At 45.9% G+C, this 17,285-nt stretch overlaps 1 protein-coding gene across 2 annotated transcripts in view; it reads right to left on the reverse strand.

Annotated features, from left to right (window-relative positions):
* The window catches only part of NCBP3 (nuclear cap binding subunit 3), a 552,095-nt gene that overhangs the window by 222,178 nt on the left and 312,632 nt on the right, over window positions 1-17,285 (reverse strand). For both annotated transcript variants that reach the window (XM_069615023.1, XM_069615024.1), the window contains one exon: window positions 3,533-3,645. In XM_069615023.1, coding sequence (XP_069471124.1) covers window positions 3,533-3,645 — 113 coding nt within the window. The remainder of the gene's footprint in view (window positions 1-3,532; window positions 3,646-17,285) is intronic.

Genomic DNA, 17,285 nt, shown 5'->3' on the forward strand with positions numbered 1-17,285 from the left:
CAGAGATGATAGCCACAAGGAAACGGTCTTCCACGACAGAAACTTGAGCGGAGCTGAATGCTTTGGCTCGAAAGGCCCCCCCCCCCCCCCCATCACCCATTAGCCTACTCAGCACCACAATGAGTTCCCACGCCGGGCCGGGGCCGGAGCCTTCAGCAGGGGGGGGGGGAACGAGCGGAACAGTCCTTTGTTTAACTCTGACTAGACTGTGGTACCACAGTGAAGACAGTGACAGAGATCTGATGTAGCGGGAGATAGCCGTCAGATGTACCTTGATGGAGGCATGAGCCAGTCCCGATTTAGCCAATGCGAGTAAAAATGGAATTACTTGAGGGGCCGTGACCCTGAGAGAGTTGATCTTCTGCGACCGAAACCAAGCCGCAAAGCGCTTCCATTTGTGCCTGTAGCATTTCAACTTAGACAATGCCCTGGCCTTGGCAAGTACCACCCTGCAAGTCCGACGGAAGATCGTAGCCACCAAACTCTAATGCTGCAGGAGCCAGGCCTTCAGGTTCAGAGAACCTGGGTAGTGGTGTAGAATTACACCTCCTTTCCCTGGTGAGAAGATCTGCGACCACTGACAGCTTGACTGGAGGGGACTCTGACATGCTGAGAAGGTCTGGGTACCAGATCTAACTCGGCCATGCTGGTGCGACGAGGATCATCCTGCAACGGTACCGTCTGAGTTGACCGATAACTCGAAGTAGTAACGGCAACCTAGGGAACGCATACAGAAACAGGCAATCCCAAGGGAATGAGAATGCGTCCCCCATGCTCCCCAGCTGGGGGAATCTGCTGCTGGACCTCCGGCACTTGGTGCTTGTCGCTGTCGCAAACAGATCGATCTGGGGACTGCCCCATTTGACGAAAAGGTTATCCACTTGATCCTGCTGAAGCTCCCACTCGTGGCAAGAGCGCAGATCCCTGCTGAGGGAGTCGGCAACCGTGTTCTTTACCCCTGGCAGGTGAAACGGAATGAGGAACATCCCCTGGATGCCACCCAGTGACACAAGTCCTGCGCCTCTTTGGAGAACGCTAGGGATCTGGTGCCCCCCCCGTTTCCGGATGTAAAACATTGTGGTGGTATTGTCCGTGAAGACCCTCATCACTTTGCCCTTGAGGGATGTCAGAAATGACTTGAGGACCCAAAACACTGTCCGCAGTTCCAGAACGTTGATGTGTATCGTCTTCTCCTCCGGCTGCAACAGACCGCTTGTGTGAAGACGTCTGGTATGGGCTCCCCATCCCTCCAGGGAAGCTCTGGAAATCCAAGCCTCCTGTGAAATTGGAGTGCACGCCCCACCACCTTATCGCCAACGGAACTCCTTGTTGAGCGTGATCCTGTCCTGAAAGCCTACGGTCACCTGGACCCACTGGGCATTGAGGAATTCCTGCAGCGGGCGCATCCGCAACCTGCACGGGCCATCTCTGTGTCGGTCTTGATGACCTGGGGGGATTCATCGACAGCCTTCCCGAACCGGTTGTCTCAGTCGAATGGCATATCCAGGACCCTCGTCTGGACCTCCTGCCTGAAGTTGGAGACTTTGAGCCAGCCACAACGGTGAAGGCAAACCCTGATGCCCATCTGGCGTAAACCTGTGTCCGCAACGTCCAGTGCCACCGTGATGGCGTGTTCTGACGCCACCTCGCCTTCCTGGAGGATCTCCACAGCCTCAACCTGCTTGTCATTCGGGAGGAAATCCAGGAGCGTAGCCATCTTGTACCAAAGCTCCCGGTCGTATGTTGCCAGGATCACCAAGGCGTTGGCCGCTTTCACCGTTGTCGCCGCCGAGTATATTACCTTTCTACCCATGGAATCCAATTTCTTTCTCTCGGGGGTACAGATGAAGACGATTAACTTGACTACTTCTTCCTGGCAGCTGGCGAGACCACCGAGTCGGGCTACGGTTGAGACCGCAGGCACTTGGGCACAGACTCCGGCACCTGGTACTTTTTCTCAAGCCGGGTTCTCATCGCTGGGGCTGAAGCAGGGTTCTTCAGCAACGCCAGCACCTCATCCCAGACGTTGTCCAGGAGTGGTACCGACAGGATAGTCTTTCTCTTGTCCTCCCTCATTAGTACAGGAAGCCCTCCATCTCCTCCAGGGTGAGTTGAAAAAGCTCTGACACCCGGGCAATCATGGAATGAAAAGATCCTACTTCGTCCGGTGGAGAGCCTCTCGGCATCCTGTGTCAATGTCTGTATCCATCGTTGCCGTGTCCGTCCCCGTCCCCCTAGGGGTAGGGCAGAGACGGTTGGAATCGAGGCGTAGGGCGTCGTCTCCTCTTCTTTGTCAGTGGCTGCCCCGGTGTCACCGGGGTCACCGGTGGTGCTGCTGGAGCTGATGGAGCCGTCGGTAATCTCCTCTGAATCTCCGACACCAGCATGTGGAGTGTCGAGAGGATATCCTGCAACAATTCACTACGGGGCACCTGGGGAACAGGGTCACTGGACCCAGTGCCCATGTTGTCTTCGTCGACGATATCGATGTCGCCGCCACTTCTGGCGGGTATCTCTTAGACGTTCCCATCGTCGTCACCGTGGATGATGTGGACGGAAAGTATCTCCTCCTCGTTGGACGAAGAAATGTCCATGCCCTGGAGTTCTTCTGCCCTTCCCTCCCAATTCTTCGGGTCCTGAGGTGTCGGTCTCGGGCTGAGGTCCGGCATCCTCTTCTCCAGAGTCTTTTCTATCGGCTTGAACAAAGACTCTCTCCTGGCCGGGAGAGACACTCTGGCTGCCGCCGGGACACCCTGGGTGGGGTCAGCCCCTTTCGCCTTCGAAAGGTAGGCCACCATCATCTCGATCGAGGAGGATGATTTTGCCTGGACCACCTGGGCCTTCACAAGCAGGTCGGCCATCTTGGCCTTCTTCACGGGCAGTTCAGACACCTTGTTCTGCTTGGCCTTCTCCTTCACGGGCGGTTTGGACACCTTACCCTGTTTGGCCTTATCCAGCATTTCCTGCAGCTTCCCGGGGGTAGCTGACTTCCTCTTGGATGAAGAGCTGGAGCAGTGGCTGAAGATCGAGGCCGACGGAGATGATGAACGTGCCCTGACCATAGCAGGACCCGCTGAAGCGGTAACCCAGATGGAAGTGGACTTGCAGTGCTTGGCCTTGTGTTGGGCCCCCACGGATGGAGCGCCCTCAAATGACTTGGAAGCCCACTTAGGTGGGCTGGATCTGGAAGAAGCTTGCCCCTGCGAATCACTTGGGGTACAGGCCCTGGTCTTAAGCCGCACCACCAACCAGACGTGGCAATCCTTCATAATGCGCTCTCCTAAGTCTAAGACTTACCTCTCTGCTAGCTACCTTGACTGAGCTTAACTAGACTTCAGTGTTATCTGTTCGAGAATGGGAGGGCTTCCCAAAATCCATCTGAAAAGTAACATTGCAGGCTATCTATTTGCAACATTGCAGAAAGTAGTTTCCAAAGTCTATGTGAATAGTAGACAGTTAACTGTGCCCAATATGACAGCACAACCTAGTGAAAGGCATCACTTGATTTGCATTGCCATCAGCACCAGTTTACCTGAATGCCTGTGTTTGTAAGGTGGTAAGCCAACATCCTCATCATCTTCGCCATCAAATGTCTTCTTTTTTAACACATCACGCTGTACTCTGCGTGAGTGAAACCTCCGTTTCCTGAAACAAGTAAAAAGAATTGAACAAACTAAGAACATTCGGATAGACGAATAGCAGAGTATCTTCTATGAGCAGCTAAAGATGTCACCCTTCGCGCTGGAGGCATTATCCCTCACTATTCATGACAAATTGCATGTTCTTATAGTTAATTTTTGTTGGCACACCTTTCTAAATGGGAAACGCTCTAGCTAATAAATAATCATTTAGGAACTGTTGCACAGTTCTCACTCAAAGCAAAACGTTTGCTAAATAGGACTGTTGGCGCATTATTAAATTAATAATTTCACACATGGGCTATCAGGAAGGATTACGAAATGCTTGACAGAAAGGATGGATTTCTCTGTCCAATCACTGCTGTTTAAATGCTGTGTGATTTTGGAGTACCCTAACAACTTTGCCCTTCCAAAAGGTTATTAAACGAGAACTTGCATCCATTTACCAATCATCTCGTTTAGAATTCAGTTTCTTCACCTTTCCCTTCCAGAAAAAGCATGCTATCAAAATCATAAGAACACCTTTACTTGTGAGGTTAGAATACAAGTTGGCATAATAAACAGGAAGCCTCTGCAGAAAGCATAGACCAAACAAGTCTCTATCCATAATTGTTTTCACAGAAGGGTTTTACATCTCATTAATTAGTACAGCATTGTTCTCAGGTATGCCCTGCTTAACAACTGGAGATCTCACATAAGCATTAAAAAGAAAGCACACAAAGTGTTCAGGCCACTGGGATGGGACTCATTTTTGGCTCTCTGTGACAGGGAAGGGGCTTCCTCACGATTCAAACTATTTCAATGACAGAGTTGAAATGAACAACAATTATTCTGCCCTAGCATCAGGCAATTCCTATTTCACCTGGGGACCTATTGATAGTCAGAAAAAGAAAGGGAAGGAATGGGCCAACATGTGTTGCCAAAGCAGTGCAACGTAAACATACAATTTCTTACTTGTTCTGGACTGCAGGGAGGTGTCATTACACCATTACATGTTGTTTAATGAGGGAAACTTATTTGTTTGGCAGGCCAAGTGGATGGGAGGTGGCTCAGACCTTGTATGTGGGGTTCAATAACTTTCAACATACAGAAGAGCTGGCAGTTCAGTGGTGCTCTAGCCAACCCCATTCTGATCAAAGAGGAAGAGCAGGGGAAAGGAGGGGGTTTGTTTTACCTCCAGAAATGACATGCTCCCTCCAGGATCGGGAATATCAGTCAGATTCTTTCCATCTCTTTGCCTGGTGCTTTTCTGTCAGTGGTGCCTGGTATCCATTTCATCAGCAAATTACTACTTCAAATCTGCAAGGACACAGGCAGAAGTGCCTCTTGAAGGTTTATATGTATAGAGGCAAGAATTCAAACTGTGGAATGGGGCGATTATCTTTACAGACACATGCATGTGAAGTTGCTATGTCGCTGGGAGCATTGATCAAACAGCAGATCCAGGAGGTCATTCTTAAAAAGGAGATGGGCACACACCTACAACTGGGCAGAGGTGCTGGGAGGGATGAGAACTGTCTAAAAAAAATAATTCAGTTTTCCACATTCATGAGCCTGGTTGCCTTTTTTGGTTGACAGTCCAACAATTGTCTCTATGAACCTCAACAGAAACTAAGGGGAAGGTTTCTGATGAAGAGAGCCGCATAAATATATAGAACCAGATAAATCACATTTTACAACTCATCATTGCTTGTATTCCTTGAGAAAAAAATTATATATTGGAAAGGGACTCTTTTTTGGGGAAAACACAATTAGAGTCTGTTAGGCAAGATTTGGAGCAGTACCCTTTGGGTGCACAACAGCAACCGTGACCTCCTGGTAATAGGAACCCAACCTTTGGTATAAGTATGTGCTACAAAGGGTGGTAGTGTGGCTGAGCAGCCAGGCTTATCTCAAGAGGGGTCAATGTGAGCAGTAGGGTGGTTACACAGATTCATAGTCACAAGTATCCACATAAACTCTTACACACAAGGTTTCTTGATTAAACAATTATTAATTTAACAGTCAGTTTGAATAAGCCTTCTTCAGAAGGGGGCAATATGATAGTAACACGCAGATACACTCCAAAACACACACTCTAAGTTTCTCTAAACCAGCAAATACCCATTTGGGATGGCACACAACACTTCCTACACCCTCAGGTGACTTAAATAGCTAGGACACTGTGGACATTAATATATCAATGTTGCATTAAGAGCAATACTGTTAAGCATGTCAAAGAAAAGGGGTATAAAATAAAACAAGAGATCACACAATTATTCTGAAGCAGGTGAGTACTTTTGAATCCCCAATGCAAAGTAAGTTAACCCCTTCCTGGAGGAAAGGTACAACACCATGTCAGAGGACAGAAGAGTTATTCAGGGAGCCAGGCCAGCCAATGTCAATTGGGCAAAAGTCTAGTTGAGCTGAAGCACTTCTTGTAGGTGAATAAAAGTATTGTACAATGTTTTAGAAGTCTTTGTAGAAAAATGGAATCAATGTAGGGACAAAAAGCGGATTATGCTTGTGAGGTAAAGAAGCTGTAGCAACTCTACAGAACCAACCAAGACAAGTCTCAAATGAGATCCAGTAAGGCTACCATAACAAGAGGTACGTTCTCTTAGACCTTCCAGTACCTTTGGTTAGATAGAAGAAATGGTTCCAGCTGGCTTCTGTTCCTGTGTGGCTCTGCAAATCCTTTTGTTCCTGTGCCTCAGTCGTGGGGACAAGAGTGAGGACTTCTGGGGACTCCTGCAACACAACAGGACTGTCAGCGACACAAGAGGACACTTCTATTCAGCGGTACTTCGCGGTTTCAGCTTCTCAAGTCTCAGCCAATAGCACCACCGCGGACTCTTGGATACCACTTTGGACTTTCCTCGCATCTGGGGTCCAGCACTCTGTTGAGGTGGCTCAGGCTTGGTCAGTCCTGCTTACTAGGAATCTTAAGGATCTTCCAGCAGCTCGGGTCCGACTTGAAAGTGATGCACTCCAATCTGGTGTTCATCTTCTTGGCACTTCGGTTCCAGCAGAAACAAGGAAGTACAGCCAGCTCCGAGAGGATGTCCAGAAGAGTTCACTTTGGAGTCGATTGGTCCCACCAACTCAAGGGGAGAAGTCATCCCTGCAGGGCTTCTCTAGTCAGGCGAATTCAGAGCTTCAGCACAGCAGCAGGGCTTCACTGGGCAAACGTCTCTTCCAAGTTGTTCTTCAGCTTCCTTCGTCCACTGGTCGGCTCTGCCTTCCAAGCCAAAAAGCCTTGCCTTTTATGCAGGTTTCTCCCATTCATTCCAGCCTAGCTGTCAATCAGACAGCAGGGTGGCTGTCCTTGCTGGACAGTCAGACGGCTAATCACCTTTGGGTGCATTCCTGTAACCAAGGGGATTAAGCACAGGGAGTTTTGGCAACCTCCCTCACTTCTTGCCCCTGCCAGGCATACTGGAGCCAGATGCGGGCTTCACTTGTGAATACCGCCAAGGACAAAACGAACAAAGAGACCAAACCTGGTTTGGTGCACAGAGTAGATCTCAAGAAGGAAACTTTCCAACAAGAAATGACAAAAAAAGAAGACCGGGGCCATTTTGACAAAATGGGCATCCATGGGTGCCTTACTGCAGCTGGGAACGCTGCCCGCGGTAACAACTCCCAATGGTAGTTAAAAGTAAACCACAGACACCAGCCATTCAGTGAGGAAAGGGTAACATAAAAATGTTACATGATAAACTAGACAAAGGGGATACTAAGTAACCCCTCCAGCACCCCACTGTAAGGTGTGTGCTGGGTCTAGAAAGTTACAAATGCAAGTAAAGTCAATTTCACTTCACTGCCCCTAGAAACAGTAGTTTACACAAGAGAAGGTTTTTTCCCTGTCTCACTCTCTCCAGGTTAGAAATTAAAAGGCCTAAAATCCAGCAAAGTTGCTGGGTGTTAGGGAGAATTCTCAGAAATGTGCCAATTTCCTCTAACTTTGCGGGATTTTGTGGGCTTTATTTTTTTTAACCTGGAGAGAGCGAGACCCATTTTCCCAATCTCTCATGTATTTTAATGTGATTTTGTACACTGTGTTTCTTTTTGGTTGTGGAGTCTGAAATTCCATAGGCATCATCTTTTACATTTTGTCACACAGCACCTTCGGTGCAGTGGCACAGGGAAGTCTTGAAAATTTCCCCAAGGTTTAAAAACCTTCTCTGCGATAAACTACTGTTTCCCAGAGCAGTAAAGTGAAATTGACTTTACTTACATTTGTAACTTTCTAGAACCAGCACACACTATCTTACTGTGCTGGAGGGATTACTTAGTATCCCCTTTGTCTAGCTCTTCATGTAACATTTTTATGTTACCCTTTCCTCACTCAATGGCTGGTGGCAGTGGTTTACTTTTTACTACCATTATGGGATTTTACAGCGGGCTGCGTTCGCAGCCACGGTAAAGCACCAATTGGTGCCATTTTCGTCAAAATGGCCCCAGTCTTCTTTTTCCGCCATTTCTTTGTGGAAAGGTCCTTCTGGAGATTTACTCTGCACGCCAAACCAGGTCTGGTCCCTTTGTTCGTTTTGCCTTTGGCAGGATTCACGAGTGAAGCCTGCCTCTGGCTCTAGGGTGTCTGGCGGGGGCAGGAAGCGAGGGAGGTGCCTGAAACTCCCTGTGTTTAGTCTCCTAGGAGACAGGAATGCACTCTTAGGTGATTGGCCAGCTGTAATGGCCACCCTAATGGGTGACTGACAGCTGGGCTGGAATGAATGGCAGCAAGCTGTTTAAAAGGCAAGGCTTTTGGCTTGGAAGGCAGAGTCGACCAGCGGACGAATGAATCCGAAGGAGAAGTTGAAGAGGACGCCTGCTGCAACTCCTGGACCGTTGGTTTGCCCAGTAAAGTCCTGCTGCTGTGCTGAAACTCCAAATTCGTATCCGACAGAGAAGTCCCTGTAAGGACGACTTCTCCCTTTGAGTTGGTGGGACCAATCAACTCCTGGCAGCCTCTCAAAGCTGGCCGATTATACACTGTCGTCACTAGTGGAACCGGATAGCCAAGGAGAGGACCACCAGTTTGTGTGTGTTGCTTTTAAGCTGGCCAAGAGCTCCAGGATAATCCTCCGGACTCCCAGGAAGCAGGACTGACCAAGCCTGAGCCCTCTCAACAGAGTGCAGGATCCCAGATGCAAGGAAAGCCCATCTCAACAGCCAGGAACCGCGGTGTTGCTATTTGCAGTAGATGCGAGGAGCTGAAACACCAAACAGCCACTTGTTTGAAGTTTTGCCGGTTGCGAGCGGTGACCATCCCATTGCAGTGCAGGAGTCCCCAGAAGTTCTTCCTCTTGTCCCCATGCCTGAGGCCCAGGAACAGCGAGATCTGCAGAGCTGCACAGGAACAGAAGTCATCTGCTGCACTTTTTCTTCAACCTAAAGGTACTGTAAAGTTTAAGAGAACTTACCTCTAGTTGTGTAGCCACTGACCTCACTGGAGACTAGCGCGGTTGCATATGTAGATTAGCCTGCTGCTTCTTTACTTCACAAGCCTAATCAGCTTGTGACCCTACTTTGATTGCTTCTATTCTACCAAGACTTTTTAAACATTGGAAAAGACTTTCTACTTACCTGCAAGAAGAGCTTCAGTTCACCTTGACTTTTTGCTAACTTAACATTGGCTGGCCTGGCTCCCTGAATGACTAATCTCTCTTCTGCTTATGTGTTTGCATTCCTTCCAGGAAAGGGTTAACTAACTTTGCATTGGGGGGGTGTTTGAAAGTACTTACCTACTTAAGAATAACTGTATGAATACTTGTTTTATTCTGAACTCTCTGCTCTTTAACACTACTCCTAAGAATATTCTTAATGCAACAGTAATATATTAATGCCAACAGCACCCTAGCTATTGAACTCACCTGGGGGTGTAGGTGGTGCCTGTGTGTCATCCCAAATGGCTATTTGCTGATTTAGTTAACTAAGAATGTGTATTTTTGAAGTGTATTTTTGAAGTGTATTTTGGCGTGGTTTTATATTGCTCCCTTCTCAAGAAGGCTTACTATAACTGACAGATAAATACATTAATTGTTTTATCAAGAAACCTTGAGTGTAAGAGTTTATTTGAACACTTGTCACTGTGAATCTCTGTGTAACTCCCCTCCAGCTCACATTGATCCCTCTTGAAATAAGCCTGGCTGCTCCACGCGCTACCAACCTGTGTAGTGCAGACTTATACCAAAGGTTGGGTTTCTATTGCCAGGAGGTCAGGGTTGTTGTAGTGCACCCAAAGAGTACGCCATACAATCTTGCCTAACACTGGGGATCTCTAAGGTAGAGCAGAATTAGCACATTTCTGAGAATTCTCCCCAACACAGTCAATAAAAGAAGATGAGCAGTCCGCAATTCAGAGCTCTTTGTGCAAGTGTGTGTGTTAAATGAAGAGTAATGACGCTGCAAATACTTTAATTATTCAAATACTGTGATGTGATATTCTGTATCATGCACACTGTACAATCGAGTGCAAGGGGACCTAGAATCATGTACTATCATGTGGACTTGTGTGACTAAACTATTCCCTTTGATGCATAAGTTAATGTTAGGAATGATTTCTCTTTTAGGCAACTTTTCCTCCATATTCTATGCACTCCCAAAGTTTTGCTTTTGTTTTTGCAACGGCTTTGACTTTTTACAGAGAAGTGAAGTCTTTAGCTTCATTTCCCTGGCCTTTTTGATCATTTTGTCATGGGGAAACTGATCAGTATTCCAGACTATCAATGCATGGAAACTATGTTTTCCTTTTGTGTTTAAATTTTTACCTGTCTTGGTGACTTTTCTAACAGTGCACACAGCATCTTACAATGCAGTACATGGATGTTAGGACAGTTTTTCTGAAGTCCAACTAAGGGCTTAGTAAAACCATTCAACTGAGGCAGTACAAGACTCCATTCTTAGTAGAAGGCTGTACAAAGAAACGTATATCAATATGTTCCAAAGAAACATTGATACACTATGTATTGTAAAAAAATAAAGGGCTCATTATATATACAAGCAGACCAAGAGATTCATGGGTAGGTAACTACTATGATAAAGCACATAAACACATCATAAAAACGCAACACTGTTCAGAGGTACACAGACTAAAGCATAAAACCTTATTTGAAACACTGAACAGGAGTTCTAGGTAAGTCAAACCAAAAGTTACTTTTTAGATTACTTTCAGTAATATAAAGGTAGTAGACCGTAGCAGTTTTACCGTGATGCTCAGCAAGAAATCACAAAGTAAACCAACTGGACAATATACTTTCTGTAAATTGTGGAACACATTCTAGGTACAGTAAAAACCTATAACTCTGATTCAGGATAACATTTATTCTAGGTGAGTATAACCTAAGGGGGTAATATACCATTACAGGTGCTTTTTGAGATCAGTGAAACACAGATTAAAATAAGCAATAACGTGTGTAACTTATTTTCGGATGGCACACAGCCAATTCAAAGTACGTAAAACCCATACACTTTTAAAGGAGCTATGAGCAACTAAAAGGCAGGTGTAAACCTTAGACTCTTTTTGTGTCCGTCTAAAACAGACCAGGGAAAGCAAAACCCAATGTTACACTTTATGAATGACCCAGGGTTATTCTAGGTAGGTAAAACCCAAGGCAGACTTATTCTGGACAGGCTAACAGACATGTCAGGGGTAGCAAGACCAATTTGGAGACACTCATACATTATACATGTATCCCAAAAGGATTAGTGAAGTGTAACCAACAGCATAACTTTTGAGAAGAGGCAGAACCAAATCGCAGCCGAGGAATTAAACCTTACATCTACTTTCTGTTGGAATGGTGAAACAGTTGCTAAGGAAAGAAAGATGTTACATATACTTTTCAGAATGGCAACACATTTCCAAGGTAAGTAAAAAAAACATATATACTTTTCATAATGGCAGAACAATTCGGGGGTAATAACTTTTGTAACTGTTCACTCTCAGAGTTACAGTTACCAAACAACTTCTTTTACAAGTAAGTAACTTTTTAACACTTGTTATTCTTTTCAAGGCAGAACCCTTTACTTCCTTTATTCTATAGCCTGAGTTCACTCAGAGGCAGTAGAGGGACCCTAGTGGTCTAGGTGTCAGCTGTAGGAAAGGTGAGCCAGAATTCAGTTGCAGGCAAAGTCAGAGTTCCAGAGGAAGACTGTTCAAACATGTAAGTATTTCACTTTAAAGTTAGTTGAGGGTCCAGGAACTTCAGAGAAGACACCCTAGGATGATACCGCAATGGGCCTGGGTGAACTGGTTGAATGGCCTCCCAATCACAGAAAATACCCCAAAGCTATAAAGAAATCTCAAAGGCTTAAGGTAGGTAAAATACCCCAGCCAACACAGTACCTCAGCACAGAAGAAGAGTTGCAACAGGAAAACTTCATGATCTGCAGCCAAAAACCTTGTTGATGGATTCCTTTATCAAGAAGACGGAAGAAAGGACTTTGGAAGGACTTTTGCACCACGGAATCACAGGAGAAGGTTTCAGTCAAGAGTTTCTCGCAGCAGGATGCGGCTCTGTGGGTTTGGCGTCTTTTCAGGAGCACAGAAGACAGAATATAGCTGGTCGGATTCTCATTGTTTGCAAGGTCCAGCACTATGGTATTGGGACTTTTCGGACCTGAATCGTGCGTCGGGAGATCCAGCAGGATGCCCACAAATTTTCAGCGAGATTTGATATTTGGAAGACTGTGCCCCCACACAACGGCTCCAGGTCCGAGTGTTTTGGGGTATTGCAGTCGAGCAAAGTCGCAGCACAACATTGGATGGCTGAAAATGCATGTCTTCTTGAGTCTAGTGGGTTTCACCAGGCTCTGGGTTGGGGCCGTCATTTTCGGAGTGCCCAGGCTGATTGGAAGGAAGGGCTACAGCAGGCACCAGTTACACAGCAGGCTCTCTGGTCGCTGGAAATCGTCTCAGCTGCGATTTCTTCATCTTCCTCTTCGGTTTTGGTTCCAGTGGTCGACTACCTCGTCAGCTTCCAGGATCTGACTTATGCAGGAACCCAACCATTCAAACAGCCATGCAACATTCAAACTGGGGGTCGGGGAGGGTGAGGGTGGGGTGGTTGGCAATCCTTCCAGGAAAGCCAGCTTCCCAGCGTGAAACTGGATTCTAACACTTAGGCTGGAAGACAAAGTACTGCAGAGTTGTGCACCCGTCCCTCGCTTCCTGCCTTCATAGACACTCTGCAGCCTGTACGGGAGTCCAGAGGACTCCCGCCAAAGATAGAAATCACACAAAGGAATTTCCCACCCTGGATGTCAGGGAAAGGAACAAGAAAGGACAAGAAATGCTAAAATGGTGAAAAAAAGAAGACGGGGCCATTTTGGTAAAATGAGCACTCATGGGTGGCCTTTACCGGGGATGTGGAAACAGCCTGCGGTAAAGGTTCACCAAATTAATAAAAAAGGTTCACTGCCACCACCCATTAAAGGTTAGTTTGTCCTTGTAACATAAATGTTACATTTAAAATGAGAAAGGGGATACTCAGTATCTCCCCAGCACCACACATAGGGTGTGGGTTGCTGTTCTCACCTAATAAAATGTAAAAGGGATCCAAAGATCCGTTCCACCCTTGGTAACAGTAGTTCTCACAAGGTTAGCCAGAGAAGGTTAAAAGGGGAGCCCCTAGAGCAACAATAGGACTTATTGTCAAAATGTTGTCAAAGGGGATAACTTTTAGAAGACACTATGGAGAGTCTAAAAAATGACACCCATAAAAAAAGTAAAAGACTGAGTGTGGAAAAAGATTCCCACTCACTTGGGCCATAGGGGAACATAATCTACCAGTCCAGCAAAAAGGTCTGGGGTTGACACAGGTCAGGAAGATATTTCATTAATATTAAAATCTTACCTAACAATGGGGATGTCTGGTTACTTTTTGATGTGCCTAAGGACGAGTTGATGGTAGAAATTACATTTTTACATTTATTTTCGAGTGCACATTCTATTTTCAGTAAGTCAAACAAGCTTTTATTCAAAAACCTTCAAGTAAGACAATAGTAAAGAATACATCTTGAGGCATTAATTTCATGATAAAATATATCCTTATAAAACGTATATAAATAATGTATTTCTTTTTTTAGGATAAACTAATAAAAGCCTTACAGGTCATAAAATGGACATTCCCCCATCTTTCTCAGGGAGAGTTACACTTGCAGCCCCTATGTGAACGCCTATCTGACATATCAAACTTTTCAACTTGTGTGTAGGGTGTAATCAGATTGAATCAAGTCAAGATATGTTTATAATTACATTTACAATAATTCCGAGGTTTCCAAACCCCTAACAGTATCTTTCAAAACCTTTGATCTGTAGAGCCACACTCTATGCATGCATCTTGCTGTTGCAAAAAACAACATGAGATTGAGATGACTGTCTTAAAAATCTTATGGTCTGGCCTACATAGCCATCTTCCCACAAGACCGATTTCAAGTAACGTCTGAAATTCAAGGTACTGGGGCATATCAATATACAATGGGTTATGGTTTCGGTGGCTAATTTACACATTACACATAACCGCAAGCCATTATCAGACCATGTTCATGTAAAAAAGGCAGTCAATAAAATTTCCAGTCTCAAACGAACATATAATGAGCGTTCGTACAGAGGCGATATTAAATCTAGATAAATATGACCACCAACTGGTTTGCATCGCCAGATACTCTTGACCCAATTTCAGGAGTGTAGCTTAGATTCCAACCTCTTCCCATAAATCAAAAGCTCCCAGCCTAGGTAGAATAGACTTTGTGTTCATTACCCACTTGATGCTTCTACCTCCATTCAGTGATATTAAGTGCTTTAACGAATCTCGATACATTTACAAGCACTCTATTTTTCATAGGTGCTCCCAATATAAAGTGGGTCTAAAAGCAACTTCATCACCTATCAGGGTGATATTAAGTTCAAGTTGCAATAAAGAAGAGGGAGCACTATTTGGAAGAACTAATTTCTTCAATAACTTATGCTCTGAGCCAGCCAGGTTCCCTTTATTGGCATAGCCCCAGAGTTCTGAACCGTAAATGGCTGCTGGTATAGCCTGTTTTTTATATAAATCCAGAGCCAGAGATAATGCACCATTTCCATGTCTAATAAAAAAGAACTGTACGGCCCTGGTAGGTTTCTCTAGGTCATTCCCTTTTTTAAACACCTGCTGGGACCACCCATCTGACTCATGAAATTTCACCCCAAGATAATCAAAATATCTAACCTATTCCAGTGCGACTTTTACCAACAGGGAGTGATGTTTAGTTGATTGTGGCTTAAAGACCATGGTTTTGGTATTTTCCACATTTATTTCAAGATGCAATCAATTCCTTACATTTTGATGTAAAAATGTTGAACGCCTTTTTTAAGCCCATTGCCAAAATTACTGCGTTGTCGGCATAAATAAAAGCTGGACATTTCAGTGCCACTTTCTTTGGGCAGTCTAAACAATCCCTTGTAAGGGCATCTATTATCTCTCGAAAATCTCTCTAGATCCAGCAACGACAGGAAGTCTCCCTCCTCCAGTTGGCAGAGCATGTGCTGCAGCGTGACCATCCTGAATTTTTGGGACTTGATGTACTTGTTGAGTCATCGTCGATCGAGAAAGGGCATCCAGCCCGTGTTCTTTTTTACTAAGAGGTATCTGGAGTAAACTCCAGAGCCCCAGAGCTGTTCAGGAACCAGCTCCAACGCCCCCTTTTTTAACAGGGCCCAAACCTCCAGTCGCAGCTGAGGGATGTGTTGTTCCGGCTGAGCCACTGGTGGTATTCGCAGACACTTCGCAGCAACTCCAAGGTGTGTCCGTGGGTGAGAGCGTCCAGCACCCATCGATCGGTGGAGATGATTTCACACACGCCGACTACGTTTGCCAGCTGACCTCCCACCGGGGTGGGGGTCCGACGTCCTGGCCGGTTCAATCCTGCTTGGAGGCCTGTGCGCCTCCATCGGAGCCTTGACGATGGCGGTGTTAGGCAAGATTGTATGCAGTACCCTTTGGGTGCACTACAACAACCCTAACCTCCTGGAAATAGGAAACCAACCTTTGGTATAAGTCTGAACTACACAGGTTAGTAGCGTGTTGAGCAGCCAAGCTCATCTCAAGAGGGGTCAATGTGAGCTGTAGGGGAGTTACACAGAGACAAGTATTCAAATAAACTCTTACACACAAGGTTTCTTGATTACATTTTTTAAAATTTAAGTCAGTTAGAGTAAAACTTCTTCAGAAGGGGACAATATATTAATAACGCGCAAATACACTCCAAAATCCACATTTCTAAACCAGTAAGTACCCTTTTAGGATGGCACACAGACACTTCCTATACCCTCAGATGACTTTAGTAATAACCAGGACACAGTGCAGTGGACATTAATATACCACTGTTTGCATTTAGGATCAGGCTTAAGAGTTTGGCAAAGAAAAAGGTTATTAGAACAGAACAAGAGATCACACAAATATTCTGAAGCAGGTTAGTACTTTTGGTAACCCCCAATGCAAAGTTAGTTAACCCCTTCCTGGAAGGAGGATAAAACACAATGTCAGAGGGCAGAAGAGTCATTCACGGAGCCAGGCTAGGCCAAAGTCAATTGGGCAAAAGTCTAGGTGAGCTGAAGCACTTCTTGCAAGTAAAAGTCTTGCACAATGTATTAGAAGTCTTTGTAGAAAAGAAGAATTCAAAGCAGGGCCACAAGCTGTTTAGACTTGTGAAGTAAAGAAGCTATCAGCAACTTTACAGAGCAACCACAACAGGTCTCACCAACAGAGAACAAGTGCAGCTACACAACAAGAGGTACGTTTTCTTACACTGTACAGTACCTTTAGGTTGAAAAACAAGGGCAGCAGATGACTTCAGTTCCAGTGCAGCTCTGCACAGCCTGGTGTTCCTGGGCCTCAGTCGTAGGGACAAGAGGGATGACGTCTGGGGACTCCTGCACTGCAATGGGACAGTCACTGACCACAACTGGCAATCTTCAAACAAGTGGGGCTTCAGTGTTTTAGCTCCTCGCGTCTACCGCAAATGGCAACACTGCAGTTCCTGGTTGTCGAGATGGCCTTTCCTTGCATCTCGGGTCCAGCACTCTGTTGAGGTGGCTCAGGCTCGGTCAATCCTGCTTCCTGGGAGTACGGAGGGTCGTCCTTGAGCTCTTCGCCAGCTTAAAAGCAACGCACACAATCGGGTGTTCTTCTCCCTGGCTATTCGGTTCCAGCAGCAACTGCAGAGGAATTTCAACCAGCTCCTAGAGGATGTCCAGGTGGCTTACTTTGGAGTTGATTGGTCCCACCAACTCAAAGAGAGATTTGCAGGGGCTTCTCTGTTGATACAAATTTGGAGTTTCAAAGCAGCAGCAGGGCTTCACCAGGCAAACCAACGGTCCAGGCGTTGCAGAAGGTGTCTTAAGTTCTTCTTCGGATTCCTTTGTCCAGTGGTCGACTCTGCCTTGCAAGCCAAAAAGCCTTGCCGTTTATGCAGGTTTCTCCCATTCATTCCAGCCAAGCTGTCTGTCACCCAGCCAATCACCTAAGATTGCATTCCTGTCTCCTAGGCGACTAAGCACAGGGATTTACGGGCACCTCCCACACCAGACACCCCGGAGCCAGAGGCGGACTTCACTTGTGTATCCCGCCAAAGACAAAACGAACCAAGGGACCAAACCTGGTTTGGCGTGCAGAGTAAACA

This window comes from Ambystoma mexicanum, chromosome 9 (genome assembly GCF_040938575.1).
Source record: "Ambystoma mexicanum isolate Mex_15411 chromosome 9, UKY_AmexF1_1, whole genome shotgun sequence".
In the NCBI taxonomy this organism is placed as follows: domain Eukaryota; kingdom Metazoa; phylum Chordata; class Amphibia; order Caudata; family Ambystomatidae; genus Ambystoma; species Ambystoma mexicanum.